The sequence below is a fragment of the Taeniopygia guttata genome, chromosome W (genome assembly GCF_048771995.1).
Source record: "Taeniopygia guttata chromosome W, bTaeGut7.mat, whole genome shotgun sequence".
Classification (NCBI taxonomy): domain Eukaryota; kingdom Metazoa; phylum Chordata; class Aves; order Passeriformes; family Estrildidae; genus Taeniopygia; species Taeniopygia guttata.
In genome coordinates this window covers 2,479,301-2,496,897 of record NC_133064.1, presented here as the reverse complement: position 1 = coordinate 2,496,897, position 17,597 = coordinate 2,479,301, and the positions used below count along the sequence as shown (strand labels likewise).

General features: G+C 41.0%; 1 protein-coding gene across 2 annotated transcripts; it reads right to left on the bottom strand.

Moving 5' to 3' along the window:
• Positions 1 to 1,223: 1,223 nt before the first annotated feature.
• Positions 1,224 to 15,110, bottom strand: LOC140682056 (protein ERGIC-53-like). Of its 2 annotated transcripts, none has more exons than XM_072922966.1 (13): positions 14,877 to 15,110; positions 13,907 to 14,061; positions 13,716 to 13,823; positions 13,196 to 13,257; positions 12,374 to 12,473; positions 11,334 to 11,457; positions 10,906 to 10,964; positions 10,190 to 10,322; positions 9,225 to 9,421; positions 9,048 to 9,118; positions 6,729 to 6,879; positions 5,914 to 6,035; positions 1,224 to 4,116 (listed from the first exon to the last, which is right to left on the bottom strand). In XM_072922966.1, exons 1-13 carry the CDS (start codon positions 15,079 to 15,081, stop codon positions 4,080 to 4,082), a joined length of 1,524 nt encoding a protein of 507 aa, XP_072779067.1. In that variant the 5' UTR covers positions 15,082 to 15,110; the 3' UTR covers positions 1,224 to 4,079. The 2 variants fall into 2 exon arrangements, with proteins under 2 accessions (XP_072779067.1, XP_072779068.1); XM_072922967.1 differs by having other exon boundaries at positions 9,225 to 9,418.
• Between the last annotated feature and the right edge of the window lie 2,487 nt (positions 15,111 to 17,597).

Sequence of the window (17,597 nt, the reverse complement as noted above, 5' to 3'; positions counted from 1 at the left end):
CAGAATCATGAATTCAAAGTAACAACTTTATTTAACATCTTTATTTAACATCTTTATTTAAAATTCTCCTAGCTGGAACTTTGTGAACAGTGATTTTTCCAGTGCTGGGTCTCCACAGTCTTCTCCAAGTGTATGGAGAGTGGTACCTGTTAAGCTTTGTGCTGTTGGTCTTTACTGAAAAGAAGCTTCCCTGACTTTGCTGTAGGCTTTGATCCCTCTAGAAAGGTTTCTAACATAATTTTGTGCCTAGAAGTGATGCATTCACAGAATTGAGAAAGGCAAGGACTGGCTTTGGGAGGGACTGCTAAGAGGTCTTGCTCTCCAGCTCTCAACCTTGCAATCAATCAGCAAAAGGCTTTCCCCTGTTAATTTTGAGATCAAAGACAACAAAAAGGGCTTTAAAAGTTACTGGGCCTATTGGCACTGAAGCTGCTGAGAAGCACACGACAGACTGGTGACAAAAGGCACAACTCAGCCAGTACCCCCAGAATCATTCTGTTCCAGGCAGGTGCTCTACTGCAGTTTTAAAACTTACTGCTTTTTGTTGATGACAGGAATCACAGACTTCATGAAAACATACAAGACAGCAGCTAATTAAGTACTCATGTTGTCACTTCCTTTGCTTTAAATCTATGTCTTTTCCTTCTAGTTTAAGTGAAATCAAAATTAAAGACTCTGTTCCTATTTTACCTGATGAAAGTGGTTGATATATAAAAGCATGTGTTCCACACCCAAGGAACACATAGATCTTTAACCCCAGCACAGAATTCAGTCTTGAAACAGGCAAATTCCAGAGGGAGGCCGGCCCAAAAATGCCATCCAAACTTCCAATCTTTTCTAGATTCTGTGTTCCTATCAGTCACATGATGCAAAAATACTTAGGTGTTCTTGAAAGAACCAGGACTCTGCCCCCTGCTTCATCCCTCTACCAAGAAGATGTTGCCTTTTCTAGCAGCTGGAACATCAGAAAGAAATATTTTAGGGTTTTGTCAGCTTGAATAGATTCAATTCAAGATTCCTGTCCTCCACTTGCTAAAAAACTTGCTTCTGGCTAGGGAAAAGTGACAGTCACAGAGGGAATTCAGACTCAGAATGCCATTAACTCCCCAGTGTAGAACTGAACCCAGATCTGTAAGTGTTCTGACTCTGAACTGAGGGCAAAGAATGCTTCAAATACATTTGCTTAGATTTCATGGACATGTACCAAATGAAAAGAAAAAGGCTTACTAAAAATATGCACCTTTATTCAAATAAGGTTATCTCTGAACTCCAAGTATCAATTTACATCAGTCAGAAACAAACATGAAACTGTCAGCTGTTTGAATTTAAACTAATAATTAAAAAAAACCCAGTAGACATTTTTTGGTGTTACGGTTATTGATCCATTGAGAAAGGTCAGATTTTCTTCCCACAGAAGTTACAAACCAGAGCAGTTAATTTACAAACCATAAACCAGGTCATTTACAAACCATATTGTGCATTTGACTTGTGAAAGATTCAGGGGTGACCATGTGTTTAATAAACCCCCACCCCATCCCATAATCTCGTCATTGCCAAATATTTACACTTATTATCCACAATTCACATATAACCTTTCTCCCTAATATTGTCCAACTGCATTCCATGTCTTTTCCTCCTAGCTGTGAAATCTTACTGGGTAAGAATCAAACACACTGTCACTGCTGAAAGACACCTAGGAGGCTACATTGACTAAAAAATATTCTTAGAATCCTAATTTGTTGCTATCACTTCAAGAACGCACAGCATTAAATTTGAGCTGGGCAGTTGGGAGTTTTTTCTTTTATCTAGTGAGTTATGGAAGCTCCAAGGGGAGACAACTGTGAAATTAATCATGAAGCAAAGTTACCAGTGTTCTAGTGTTCCATATTAGACCTTCTGTTCCCTACCACATAAGACTTCTCATTGCAATGTGCAAGACATGCCTGATCCAGCAGCCTCTTTCTAAAGGGTAAACTGTAGGCTTCAAGTTTCCTTCTAGACATCACCCCTAACCTGCTCTTCTTTCTAACCAAACAGAGGTATGGGCTGCTCCAGCTTTAAATCAAAGCAACGGGCGGATTTTGTTGCTTCACAGTAACAAAAATCCAGGCTCATTCCAATGGACACATCAGAACTGCTCCTCATTCTGCCAGATATGTATCAAAATACTTTCTGCTTAAGAGGTTTTGCAAAGCCTGCTGTGAGAGGAGTTCTGTTTGGATGTTGCACTGATGCAAGAAGGTCTGCAACTGAAAGGAAACACCACTGTACAGTTTCAGAACCACTTAAGAAAATATATTAAGTTTCATTACAAGAGTCCGGGTTGTAATAGCTTGGACTAAAGGCACCTGGAAATATTTGCTGGTGTTGAAATACTGAACTGAAGAGATAAATTTCAGTGGGTTATTCTGCTTTATCTGAAAAGTTGTTTATTCATTGATTAGCCTGAGGCAGTGGTTTCTCTCATTAGTACAGCAAAATCTGCTCAAATTTAGAAATGAATCTATAAAGCTACACCACTTGGAGTATCCTCCATACTGCAGATGTGTTAATTGGTGTGTAGCCAGTGTCATTTTCTTAGTATAGCACAGACATTCACTTTTTGGACACTCTACTTAAAGTAACAAAATATGTTGCATAGATTTATCATTTCTCCAAACTGACAGGCACAATACTGAAGTGTTCTTCATTACAGTGAATTTGGCAGCACGTGTTACGCTCCAAGGGAGCAGACTGCAGAAATGCAGTAAGAGTAGTCATATTACAGATCATTTTTGCAGATTCAGACAAACAAATTAACAGTTTTAAGTGAAATATCCTGATGCATTTGTGTATTTTATAGAATTTAGGAGACCACAGAAATACTTATTCTAATTCTACATACAACTCAAGGACAAAGTTACCACAGATATGTAAACAATGTAAAATTAATTAATTTCACATTCCTAAGTTGGGCCTTCTGCTTTCTTTCTTTCCTGAAGCAAATGTTCACTTGATAAGCAGTATCAAAATCACATGTCCAGTCTTATGCTTTTGATATCCAAACAACAATTGACACAAAATACTGGTTCTACAGATTAACAAACATGTCTGAAGCAAGTTTGTGAAGAAATGGGTTAACACTCAATAGCTGCAGTTTACAATACTCACCATGTCAAGATTTAAACCAAAGCATCTGTACTTGATACATGAAAGACACAAGACAGCTTTAGAAAAGTAAAGACAAATTCACACACTAAATATATCCTTGATACAATCAGATTGGAAGATGGATAAAGCAATCACATTTACTGAGAAAGTTACACAAATCTCCCCCAAAAATTACAGACAGACTTGAAACCATGAAAAAAGTAATCAGCCCCACAACATTCTTGAAGAAACTATCACATTTTTTCTCACTGCCCAAAATCAAACTGTAAAACAGGGAGAGAAGACTTTCTTTGCATGGTCTGTATAATTGTTTTTTTACATCAAGTATCAAGAGTCATGGTCTTAAAGGCCTGTCTTTGTGTCCACATATTAAAAAGTCTTTAAATAAGAATTAACTAAAATATTCTTATACTGTTAAATCCAAGTGGTAAACAAAGAAAATGTTTATAATAAATTTTTACCTGCCAAAAAAACCCCAAACCCCACAGAAGAATGGTTCTTTGAGGTCTGGGATTTTTTTTACCTTCTTTTTATTTATTTTTTTTTTAACTGCTATGTCAGGACACACAGTAGCAAGTTTTCTGCACAAATCATCCATCTGCAATTCACACTCTGAACAAAAACCAAGCCTGGGTGTTTCAACTCCTCATCTGGAATCTTAACAAAAGCAGAGGAATGGGGAGTTTGCCTTTCAGTATTTATGAAAAAGTCAGCTGAAGACACAGACAGGGTGCACTGTCTTATCCCATTCAGCATTTGCTCCCTGTTTTTAGCATCAACACTTTAAATGGGAACTTATTTTATTCAACAAAATTCAATAATTTATAATAGTAAAGTATATCCAACACTAAAATTTCCCTCATTTACAGAAGTGTAGAATTTTCTGTGCATACAGACTGCTGTTAGGTACACACAAACGGAACAGGTCATCAAAAGAACTTTTTGGCTGCTGCTTCTTGTTGGCTCCTGAAAGAAAAGGCAGAAAATAATTCTTCAAGTCTTTTTAATTTGAAACTAGCTGTTTTAAATTTTCATTTATTTGAGGATTAGAAGACTCCATTCCTTATCAACGGAGACTTAGAGAAGATATGAACCATAGCACAAAACCAGAATATATTTTTTTCTATTAACAAAGACACAGGTAGCATCACTGTAGTTCCAATTTTGCATTAGACACAAAAGGAACAAAAAACAAAACAAACAACCCCACATGAACCAACAAACTGACTTTTAAAATACTCTTGAACATTTTCTGAAGCTTCTCAGTATCTCATTTGCCTAAATATCACCTGAGAAAAGGAAACCCATGCAACTAAGCAGGGAAAGAATTGAATTTAAGTGGGATTTCCTTTTCCCTCTGGCACAGATCATTAATTTTCTTAGTGGATACAGACACTGGATCAACCACATCCAGGTACTGGAATTACAAACGCATCACAAAGAACTGGAGGGGGCCAGCTCCTTGTTTGTCTTGGAAATTATTGTTCCAGTTCATGGCAAAAAGACTACCACGGATGGAAGTTGTCCTTTTCATCAATGCAAACAGAATTTCAACATTATGACATCACAAGGAGGCAGAGGAGAAGAGAAAGACCATCCCAATTAGCTTAGAAAGAAAAAATAAAAGGAAATGAAAAGAAAAAGGAAAATAAAAAGAAGAAAAATAGAGGAAAAATAGGAGGAAAAATAGGAGGAAAAAGGAAAAGAGAGAAAGAGAGAGAGAAAGAGAGAGAGAAAGAGAGAGAGAAAGAGAGAGAGAAAGAGAGAGAGAAAGAGAGAGAGAAAGAGAGAGGGAAAGAGAGAGGGAAAGAGAGAGGGAAAGAGAGAGGGAAAGAGAGAGGGAAAGAGAGAGGGAAAGAGAGAGGGAAAGAGAGAGAGAGAGAGAGAAAGAGAGAGAGAAAGAGAGAGAGAAAGAGAGAGAGAAGAGAGAGAGAGAGAGAGAGAGAGAGAAAGAGAGAGAGAAAGAGAGAGAGAGAGAGAGAGAGAGAAAGGGAGAGAGAAAGGGAGAGAGAAAGGGAGAGAGAAAGGGAGGGAGAAAGGGAGGGAGAAAGGGAGGGAGAAAGGGAGGGAGAAAGGGAGGGAGAAAGGGAGGGAGAAAGGGAGGGAGAAAGGGAGGGAGAAAGGGAGGGAGAAAGGGAGGGAGAAAGGGAGGGAGAAAGGGAGGGAGAAAGGGAGGGAGAAAGGGAGGGAGAAAGGGAGGGAGAAAGGGAGGGAGAAAGGGAGGGAGAAAGGGAGGGAGAAAGGGAGGGAGAAAGGGAGGGAGAAAGGGAGGGAGAAAGGGAGGGAGAAAGGGAGGGAGAAAGGGAGGGAGAAAGGGAGGGAGAAAGGGAGGGAGAAAGGGAGGGAGAAAGGGAGGGAGAAAGGGAGGGAGAAAGGGAGAGAGAAAGGGAGAGAGAAGGACAAAACAGTAAAGTTGAACCAGATCAAGTTCCCACTTGATACACGGTGGGTGAATGGGGGTAGAATAAACCAAACTTCATTATGATAATTCAACATTTCCAGTGGGTTCTGGAACAGTGGTAAATTTTGCTTTCATAGAGGTTTTGAAGACCTGACCAGTTTAAATCCCAAGTGACCCTATCTGAATTCAGTGTGGACCCCGTTTGGAGCAGAAGACTGAACTGGAGACTTCCCAAGGTCTCTTCCAATCTGAATGATTGCTTGTTTTAATAAGATTAACACAATTATACCATTCCAATGACATTATCAGTCAGCAGTTCTAAAACTATTTGCCCTGCTGTCTTTGAGCTACACGAGACTTACCTATACATTACATAACCAATGAATAACACAGTTTGCACTGCCACAAATATGAAGAAATGCACTGTAGATAAGCAGGATGGAAATGGTGGCAACTCTGGACACTTTTGTTTCTCAGTGGATGGCTAAAAACCAAGAAAATAGCAAACAAGACATCCCATCAAAAGACTTACAAAACAAGGGCTTTGTAATGTGATGTAAAAATCAGAGAAGATGGAAAGAAATGACAGTACTCTGAAAAAATAATCCTACTCCTCATCTCACTCTCCCATTCAACCTTTACATTTCTCAGACGAATTGCCTGATGTTAACTTGAGGTTTATGTGGGAAAGAATACATAAATATAGTAAATTAATCAAGGACCTTCCACAGATCATAAGCTACATCAGCTTAACTGCTGCCTAGGCTAGACTAAGGTACTCCTGAATGTGAACACAGTCATCTTTTTTTGCATTAAGAAGCCTTAAGCAGAGCCTGCCTGAGTTTTCCCTGATTAAAGCTCTCCCCTGTGTGCAGAAGCACCACAGAATCTCCTCTGTATAGAGCTGTTAAGTAGGGGGAAAAATACAAAAAAAAAAAGCACCTAGAAAATCTAATTGCTTGACCTTGTTTCCACAGGAAATTAGACTAAAAATCATGCTCTTTGTGCAAAACTTCTCATCAAGACCCAGATCATGCAGTTAGGTCAAGGCAGCATAGTTTTACCGAAGCAGCTTAATGAAGGATTAATTGCTCCCTAAATTGCATGCTGGAGCAATTGCATTGCTTTTCACTAACAGCCAAAGAAAGCCGCGTTACACTCCCAGCACATAAATTACCGTGTTGCGTTGCACTAAATGCTCTATGTCCCTCTTCACTATATGAAGGTGTTCTTTGATGTCATTGAAGTGCTGTGTTGTTTCATAGACTCCTGCAGAGCCAGGGTGTTGAGCCCCACTGATGGATCTCAGAGCATCAGTCACAGAACTTCTGAAACAAGACAAATAACAAACAAGCTTTCAACACACACCAACTTTTCTACAAATAGCAGTTATTCTGGACAGCTTTTAGCTCATTAGAATTAGGCTGAAATACATAGTTGCACCAAAAGGCAGCAAATTTTACTAGCTTTCAAGAAATAGCCCTTTAGTCAAACTGCAATTTTTAAAAATAGTTAATTGTGCAGACAGTTGCCATTTGTAGAGTGCCCCATCTCTCAGTCACACTGAGAACAAGAACTAGCAAATATTCTGTTGCTAGACATTTGCTTTGGCTGCCTGACTGCTGAGGGCTATAGAACAAGAGTTCTGCCTGAGGCGCTGGCCAAGGCTTTAGGATCAGCAGAGTTTAATGCAATCTTTGAAGAAACCCAGAAGCTGTCTGAAAAATAAATAAATAAATGAATAAATAAATAAATTAAATCAGTCATGTAAGAAATAAAAACAAGGAAGAGGCTTTAGGGATAAGAAAAGATTTAGATACATCCTTGTTTTGTGATTACCGTTTCTGTGAGGAACTCAATTCCCATATGCACTGTCAAAATACTTAATATTGTCTTATTGTGAATTCATTTTCCTTCTACAAAAAAATGAAATTAAATCCAGAAAAAGTTAAGGTTTCATAACTAATTTGGTTTGAGGTAAACCAGTCAATGAGAGAAAAAAAAACCTTAAACTGTAATCAATACGTTTATATCATTTTCCCCTACTGTGCTGTTTCTTTTGAGTTGCAAAGAGGATTATTCTACAGCTAAGATATTTATCATGTGAATGATAATCTCTTCATTATTAACAGAATAGACAATCAAAATGTATGCCTTTGGATTTCTTTTTAATTTACTTAAAACTTTCCATTTGGTCCAGATGGAAGCATGCTTCAGTGTTTTCATGGAGCACTCCTAAATCTCTGTAGAGTGGTCAGCAAATTTTAATTTACCTGGACTTGCAATTAGTGTTATAATAATATATTTTAGAAGTAAATTTCTCACTGGAAGGTTTTATCTTAAATAACCTGTCATGCCCACTGCCTAATAATCATTGATGGTAATTCTGTCTTTTCACACACCTCACAGTGTTACAACACAAGTGGGACTTGCACTTGGTTCTTCTCCCTCCTAACAGAGCCATCTCTACATAATGAACAGAAACCTGCACACCCACCTTCCTCCAAACTGATCGAGACTTTGTTAAAAGCAAAATAACTTCCCTTAATAGACATGGGCTGTATCAAGTTGAATTTGTATTGACTTTTGCATTAATAACACCCTGCTGACAGTTTCTATTGTAGGAACATGCAAGATTCTTCTGTAATCAGGTGATTAAGAAATCCACAATCTTGCCAAGAAAATTACTTGGCCCCTAAGTCCTTTTCCTGTGGGATGACAAGCGATGCACAGAGGGGCTGTTTATTTCTCTCTCTAAATAAAGCATTTCTTTAATCTAAGAAAAGTATTAAGATGATGTTATGCAAACTGTGAGCTGGTAAGTAGTCACTAAAAGGGCAGACTGCCAATGTTAACAAGAAAATCTAATTTGCTTGCAAGGTATAAAGATTTGTCAAGAATATTAACATAAAAGCTTCTGTGGAAGAACAAGTGCAAAAATGGAAGCACTCTAATCTTCATTCTACAAAAAACTGACCTACTTAAATAAATCACAGGAGCTGCCCTTAAACTAATATGGGGGGAAGCACAACTGAAGGAATTGTTTTTCTCCTTTTTTTTTAATATAAGTAATGTTTCAGCTGCTACAAATGGAGGGCTAAACCAGCTTAAAGTCATTCCTGATTAAGACAGCAACAGTAAAACATCTTAAAAGAAGTACTGAGACACCCCCATCAAACACAAGCATCTTCACAAATCTAATTTAGCAGTATAGCACATTCAGGATAAGGGGTTTACTTCATTGTTTTTAAAGGGGATGAACTTACCTGTTGAATTTCCTGATAAAAATAATAGAATTTGAGACAAATTAGGGCCCTTAGCAATCCCTGGGGCATGAACTGACTTTATTACAGAAATCAAATATATGCAGGGAGTCTTCACTAAGGAACTGACACAACATCAAGTTTGTCAGTACTGTCCCACTGAAATAATACACAGGATTTAAACAGAAATCATAAAATTCAAAACACAGCCATAATATTTGGAAAGTGTTTACCTTATTTCCTTTACTTGTCTAATGACCTCTTCTTGGGTTTTCACAACTGTCTCTATCTCTTGCTGGGAAACCTGGTAGGGACAGGGGGAGGAAACAGATCAACATATCTTGGAAAAAACAAATGGATCCCACTGCTGAAATCAGGCTGGGCTCTGAACCACCATGGGTTTTATTTACCTGTCCCTGCTGACCTGGAAACCCAGCTCCTCTTTTGGCAATCTCCTCTGTGACTGCAGAGACGTATTTCCTCTGCTCATCCAGAATCATGTCCAGTTGTCTGTTAAGCTGTTTGATTTCCAGATGAATTCGATTCTGCCCCTCAAAGATCTGCCTCAGTTCACGATCACTCACAGTTTCAAAAGCATCATCTGCTGCTAAGAAAAAAACACAGGGGCTTTTTACACATGTGCACATTCCTCACAAGTTGCAATGGATCATTCTTCTTGCTCCCTTAACATATGCACATCCATCTACCTTCTCCTACAACTTCACCATCCCAGCATCCAAAAGACTCTGGCAAAGGGATTATTTCTTATCAAAGAAAGGCTGAACTGTATCTCCAAAATGCAGATCAAAAGAACCTATAGGACCTTTAGAACAGTCATCACTGTGCAATAAAGATGACAACCTGAAATTTCACGTCTAGATGCCCAAAGTACATTCCCAGTGTATCTGTAGTCGCATACAGTAACAAATGGCTTCCATTATATTTTCAAATAATTGGGTTCTTGTCTCTCCAGCATTAGGCAAGCATTAAAAAGCTTTTTCCATGGTAAGCACATGTTCCAATATATGCACTAGCCCACCTTTGAAAAGTTTTCTGTGAATGTGCAGAAACAAACCAAAAAGATGTCCTTTAAATAATGAAAAAAGGCCACGCTGTCTTAATCACTGCTTTAGAGAGATGCATGACCTTCTGTCCCTTCTCTTGTTCCTAATTCCCACCATGGTTCCAGTCATTTATTTTGTCCTCAATATAGGCACCACCAGGATAATTTTAGAAATAGGAGACAAATTACAGTAAATATTTTAAAATAATGTAAGTTACATTAGTGGGAGTTTAGGAAGATCAGCCCTAGTTCTGAACACTCTGGAAAACAAATGTTTTCCTGGACAACTGAAAAATAGCTCAAATAACTTGCCTGGCTGTCCTTGCACGTCAGGATGTTCCCTTTGAAATTCTTCCTTCTTCTTATCCAATTCTTGCTGAAAGTGTTCAAACTCTTCTCGATACTTATCTTTATCTTTCTGAGGGATTTCTGCATCTGGTGTTGGCTTTAAAACATTATTGGAGGGAAGGGCACATGTGAGATTTTTTCACGTTCTTCCCCACTCTTAACACAACTGACTCTCCTGTTCAGATTTCAGATGCGAACACATGACAAAATTACTGCAGCACATTCATACATTTAGCTGAAGTGAAAAATCACACATCCCCATGTAGATAAAATAAAAAATTTTCCCAATAGAAAATTAAAACAAGTTTTACAAGGATAAATGCTATTTAGCAGTGCAGAATCATCCTAGAAGTAGGGAAACTTGAAAGTGAGAACAGATATTTTGCCACTTCCAAAAGAAAATGTACTTTATAGTACTGCATGGTTTGATTTAACATAATGAGTTTTGTTGCTTCAGTGGTGCTTCCAGAATTCTGGTCTTGAGAGTACCAATGACAATATTATTGAAACATTACAATACTAGTTTAATTTTTCTAAACCACATGACAGCACGGCTACATGCCAAAATTGTGAAACGGGAATGCCACATGTGACTTAAGAGGAAATACCATAATCTGGTACTGCACATACAATAACATGCACAACAAAATATTTTACTGATCATGCATAAAAATTCTTACTGCTTCCTTCCCAGGTTCAGTCAGCTGGAAGGTCAGAAATGACAGCACATCATGGTCATCTGTATTGAACAAACAAAAAAACAAAAACAAAAAAAAAACCACCACCTTACAAATGTCTCTAATTCCCAAGCCAACCTTCCATTTGCAAAGGATCTTCAAAAAACAGCATCCTCACAAGTGTTTGTGCAGTGAGGAATGAGACTATACAGGGATTTTATCAGGAAAAAACAAAAATTCTTCAGCTGGAGTCAGGAAAAGTCCAAAGCATGTCAGTAATTTGGGACTGCAGGAGGGTTAATTACATCATCATGGCCAAAAATTGGTATAATGGATCAACACTGATAGTAAAAACCCAACCATGCAACCAAGCTCTCTTGCAAGCCTTGCAAGTCCCCACAGCATTTGCCATAATTTTTAATGTTTTCTACCTGCAAGTCCCCCTGTGGCTGCAGATATTCCAAAGTACCCTTGTGATGGCAACACCATATCTTCCACTTTGGCACAAAATTCATAGTCCTCTTTATCCGGAGTAAAGCCATTATTAATCAATACCTGAAAGGACAAACACTTAGCAGCAACATCTGGGACAGAGGAGTTCCTAGAGGAGGCATCAGAGCCCAGGTGAGAACAGAGCAGCCTTGGAGGCTGAAGTTTAACTTTCATTCAAGAGTGAGAGGCAGCTTTTCCCATTACAACACAGTACAAGGTCTGCCCTCTTCTAGGTGCAGTCATGTTTACTTTTAGAGAAACTTCTACTACAAAATGATAACTGTGCACTTTATGGCTGCTACCTGTGAATATATGAATAGCACCTTTCCAGAAGGGATCAGACGCCAACAAACACACACTCTGTAGCTTTCACAACTTGGCATTACATTAGTATTTTTCTCTCCTTACCTAGAAGGAATTTACAATCAGCTAATATTTAAGAAGTCTTAAAGCCTCCCTTATACCAGGAGGTTTTAATCTTTAGTCTTGAAAGCCCTACTATTTTTTGGAGGTGAGAAGCCCCAAGTAGAAAATTTAAATCTACTGTTGAATAGTTTTAGTTTTTTAGCCCCATTTCAAGAACCTCTGGTTCAAAAATCAGCTATAAAAGCCTCTGCAACTCTTACATCAGCTTGAGAAATACCAAGCTCAAAAGCAGTTTGATCACCTATAGCTTAAACAGATCCTGACTTTGGGACATCTCTCCAGGCAAGTCAAGAGCAACAGAAGGATCTGAGCACATCATAAAGGTGTTTGCATGACTGCCTCCTAAGTCACATTGGAAAAATCAGCAATACCTGCATTCTAATGCAGCCAAAAGAACCTGTGTAGCATTCAAACACAGCACCTCCTTCCACCTCTGCTACCAAGCTCCACATTTCCAACACTGGAGCGGACGTATTTGTTGCAACTCTGTGAAAACCCAGTCTCATGTTTAAGAAGCTGAGAAAGACAAGTAATTCTGTTATTTCAGACTTACAGTCAGCGTTTTTTGGTAGTATGTGATCTTGACCCGCACAGGATAGGGCTTGTTCCGAAAGTCCCTCTGACAGGATGCCAGTGCTTGTGTGGATCCATCGCTGTACAAAAAGAGAGCATCAATAAAACTCTGTGTTATGATTCATCAGCTGGGACAAAAAAGTGTCTGACTCTCACTATGTAAACTCATCCCAGTTTTTCAATCTGCAAGCTTTTCCAGGCTGTTCTGTAATTGCACTGAGCTTTCTGCAGGGATCTCCAGTACTGCATGCTGTACACAGGACACAGTGCAGAGGGAATGCAGCAATGGGGAAATCCGTTTTCTGAGATACATTGTAAGATACAATTTTCAGATACATTCCTGCACCCCGGAACCTAGATGGAAATAAGCTGTAGTGACTGCACCGAGCTAGATACCTCTCCTCTCCGAAATCCAAAAAGGTGTCCATTGTGCTGCTGATAAACAATCAGAAATCAAAATTAATCCAATTACTTTTAGTAACAGCAATTTGCTTTCAGTTAGTCACTTCTACCAATTATTAGCTGTGTGCTGAGGATCCCCATAAGCAATAGTCTGTACTGTAACTATAATCATCTGAAATCATCCATCCCAAAGGGCATTTGCCAATAAAATATCCATCAGTTGCCGATTTCTCTGCTGTTACTGCCAAAGCAGTATTTCAACAAATAGAAACCCTCAAATGTAAAGGAAACAACGAAGTTTCATATGAAAGAAGCCTTTATAATGCTTCTCAAAGGGTTTCATGGAACATTTCATCATTCAAAAGCAAGCATTCAGTAGTAACACTGAAAATAAACTTACTTCTGATGGTCATACAGCAGCTTTCCATTGTTGCCTACAACAATCACTCCGGGATTGTTTTTCTAGGGAAAGAAATGGCACACAAATTGATTAGTTTAATTTGAAGTGAAATATCAGCAACACTTCTGAAAGCCTTCTGCTAAAATAAAGTCAAAAATGTCTAAAGCAAGCCAGAGTTGTGCAGGGAAAGCTAAAGCACCAAAGCAGACCTACTATGTATTGTTTAAGTTTCAGGATCATTCTGGACTGGAAAATTGAGAATTGAAACAGCAACTGTCATCCTCATCTGCTACAAAATCTTTGCTGCTGAGCTGCTCAAAGCAGATTTCTTCCAAGAAAAACAGCATCTCTGAAGACACGCATAGAAATTGGTGTTTCCAGCATAAGGGAAACTTGACATTTTATTTTATTCCTTTGAAGTGAAAGAGGGGAATAGTAAGAAAACAACATCCTAGTTTCTTCCTCAACAGAGAGGAAATTAATTTGTCATCTTTGCTGCAAGAGTTTCCTTCCAACCAACCTTTCCATCATTGTCAAACGAATCAAAGAAAATTCCAACACCGTTCCATTTATCAGCTGCCCCAAAAACAGGCCCTTCCAAGCCTTGCTCTTCTGTAAACCAGATTGCCTATGAAGAAAGCAAAAAGTCGTAAGTCAAGATTCACTTTTAAAGCACATTTGTTTTTCTCAGCTAGGTGAAACTGCTCCTACCAATCCATCAGCTCCAATGCGGCCTCTTCCTGTAACTCGAAAGGTCACTTCCACTTCCCAATATTCAAATATTGATTTGGTTTTTGTCCACACTGAGCCCTTCTGGCTTTTCAAAGAGGTTGTTATACGGATCTGATCTGCACTTGGGATGGCATCTAGAAAGGAAACAAGATGTTCTAACTTTCTGTTTAGCAGTGTAAAAGAAAAACAGGCATACATTCAGAGAGAGATTAATTTGCTTGCACTAAATAACATTGCTTTTAGGGATTATTTTATCGAAAAAGAAGGGGGAAAACTCATCTATAGACAGTTGCTTTCGTGTCACTTGTATCACAATGTCAAGTAAGAAAAGGTATATTTAAGAATTAAGCAGTAGCAACTAAATTAAAGTCTGACAAAACCCGAAACAACAGCAGAAGTTACAGCAGAGAAACTATGTGAAGGTGGAAGTGTAAATGTCAGCGCCTTTCACACGGGGGGACACTCAGGAAGGGCAACAAGCCTTTCGGAGCACGGCGGAACCCTTTACCCAGAGCGCACAGAAACAAACGTTGTTCAACCAAGTCCTGTTTGCCAAGGCATCCTTTGCATTTCGAGCTTTGAGACGACGAAACCCAACAGTTTGTCTGGCAGCACGGCCCGGGGCGACCCGGAGCGCGGCAGCAGTGACACATCAGCACCTGCCGGCAGCGCCACGAGTCCCCTAGCCGGGGCCCGCAGCCGCCACAGCAGGAGGCCATAGGTGCCTTCGCACCGCAGGTGGGAGCCCGGGCGGGCCCGGCACTTCCTCGCCACCGCAGTATCTCCTCTGCGCCTCTGGTGCCACGTGGAGCCCGAAGGCACGGCCGGCACCCGCGGCCAGCTTCGCCCGCGGCTTCTCCCCAAGACCCCGCGTCCCCCGACCGGACACTGCTGCCTCCACCTCAGGAAGGCCACTGGCCCGGCCCCGTCACCCCCGTCCGGCACTTACTGCCCGTGTGCACCCAGAACGGCACCGTGCCATCCGCCTGCACCAGGTGCGGCCCCTTGAAACTGTACTTGTACTCGAAGCGCCGATGCGGCGCAGCCGCCGCACCCTCCGTGGCCTGCGCACCGGAGAGCGCCGGGCGGCCGAGGGCGAGCAAGAGCACGAGCGGGGCGAGCGGCGCCGCCATCTTGGCCCAGCTACGGGGCATTGCCCAGGGCCAGCGGGGCGGCCCCTGATTGGACGAGCGCGGGGGCGGGCGCCTGCGGGGCGGGGAGACAGGCAGGACCGAGGTGAGGGCGGGAACCGGGCCGGGAACCGGGCGGGGCCGAGGGCGGGAACCGGGCGGGGCCGAGGGCGGGAACCGGGCGGGGCCGAGGGCGGGAACCGGGCGGAGCCGAGGGCGGGAACCGGGCGGAGAGTGGACCAGACTCAGAGCGGGGAGTGGGCTGGGGAGCGGGGAGCGGGCCGGTTTGAGGGCGGGAAGCGGGTCGGGCTACCGGGCACGGCCATCGGTGTCCCGTGGCTCGGATCCCGGTCCCTCCCGGTGAATTTCCGAGCTGGCCCGGGTCCGAGGGGCCGTGCACTGTGAGTTGGTGTGCGGGTCAGCCGCGATCGTGCGGCCTCTCTGACAGCTGCGAGCCGCTAACAGTGCACAGAATGTCTGAAAGATAAATACCCTGTTCGTTCCCCTCAACATTACTTTCTTAGCAAAGACCGCACTTCCACGGGGTCTTCTCAGTTCACATGCAGAGTAGTCGGAAGTCCCGCAGGAAAATCCACCCTGTTTCCCCCAACATGCCAGACCAACCTTCCGCAGAGGTGAGCAAAACATACCTCAGGTGACAGGCAGGCCCCAACCGTGACAGGTGACAGCGGTGATAGGTGGGGAGAGTCCCCGACACTGCCAAGATGAGAAACACGGCTGTTTGTCAGTGTGCAGCGTCACAGAGCAGGGGCAGGGCTTGTCTCGGAGTTAAATCAAGCACTGACGCAACAGTTAGGAGCTTCTTTTTTCATTCTCTCCATTTTCATTTAGCAGCCTGTCTTACAGCCTTATTGGAGAAGAAAAGAATTATCAGGAGGGGTTTTCTTTTTCAGTTTCTTTACACTCTTGGGTTTTGTTCTACATTTTTCATGCCCATTTGATACCCCTTCTTTTCCTCTTAATCTGTGAGTATGAGCAATCTAAGACTTGGCAAGTATGTTCAGAGCCTGCTAAAAAGAGGATGATCTTGGAGGCACTGGGGAGAGATTAAGCTCTTTTTCTAAAATGGTACACATTTCCTTCAGCATGGGTGAAAGTAAAACCTTACATTCTCACTTTTTCAGTTATACAGATGAGTAAGCAAATATATGACCAGATGAGACTTGGCAAGCAAAATGTTTCTGAGATAAATTTTAGAATTTCTATATATAAATATATTAAGTATTCTTGACCAGTTAACACTTGTTTCTATAGAGAAAAAAGTGCTTGATGTTTTGTTTGGTATAGTGTCTTCCATCCAACAATATTCTAAACTAACCCCTGATTATGAATCTATTTTGCTTTTTTAGAACATATATGTGGGAGATGTCAAGGGAATTGGGAGTCTCTTCTTCGCAGCTTTCTAGACACAGGAAACTCAGCTGTTTTTCTGTTCTTTAAAGACCTATAAAGTAATTTTTGAGGTAAAATTCTAGAATTACTTCAGGAGGATAAAATGGCATGTGCATCAAGGGTCCAAACAGAACGGCATGAGGCCCTCTCCTGTCTACTTCCCTCATTTGCCAGTAACCTCAGAATTAATGCCTATAAAATACCAGAACCATGCTGAAGGAGACTAGAAACATAAAAGCACAAGCCTTGAAACAATTCCCTCTTACCCACTCACCCACACATGTGAAAGCAGGCTAAAATTTTGCCACTTAGAGGCATCGGCATAGACGCTGTCTTGACAATTGTGCATGGAGGATTTGTAAAACCTCCTTTGAAAATGGAAACTCCTTTAAAAGTCTTCTTCCCAGGCATGGAAAGCTGCCCTCCAATCCACTGTGACATGCAGGAAAAGCATCTAGAGACTCCCAAAATTATAGATATTAGCAGTTTAGACTCTTCAAGTTAAGTCTCTTCAAATTCTTTTGCTACATGGGCTCACTAGAGGAAACAAAAATGTTTTCTATTTGTAAGAACTTGAAGTCTGTCCTGAAAATTACATTTTAATTCAAACCCAGTAACAGGGAAATGAAGGCTCAGCAAAGAGAACAGAAAATGGCCCACTGGCCTGAAACACAATTGGATTGGCAGGGACTGGGAGCACTGGCAGGTTGATAATCTGTATCATCATAATTCTGTACAATCATAACAAATGAAATACCTTCATTGTCTCAAATTCTGCCTGGAAGTAGTTAGTATAATTTCTCTGTCATTATTCTTATAAAAATGCCATTTTATTTTCCATAAGTCTCATCAGGGAAGTCAAAACCCCTGTAAACACACAGTAACTATAAATCTCTCCTTCAGCCTCCAGAGCTCTGAGCATTTAGACACACTAACAAGCCCACACTGGAAAGGGCAGAGGAGAAAAAAGGAAAACAAATTAGGTTCCAGTCAATGAACTCTCCTAAAAAGTGTTTGGATCACCACTGCTTATGCTAATAAACATTTGAGGTATCTTGTGTTGAACCTGAGGATTTTGACCAGAAACCAGACCTGTCTGGTTTCCTCCCATCTCAGTGATCAGTCCA

Bases quoted from the DNA above. Each gene is read 5' to 3' on its own strand.
- LOC140682056 (XM_072922966.1), bottom strand. From the start codon at position 15,081: ATGCCCCGTAGCTGGGCCAAGATGGCGGCGCCGCTCGCCCCGCTCGTG. The intron at 14,062-14,876 runs GTAAGTGCCGGA...TTTCCTTTCTAG, and splicing joins GTTCTGGGTGCACACGGGCA to ATGCCATCCCAAGTGCAGAT. The intron at 6,880-9,047 runs GTAAACACTTTC...GTCTTGTTTCAG, and splicing joins AGACAAGTAAAGGAAATAAG to AAGTTCTGTGACTGATGCTC.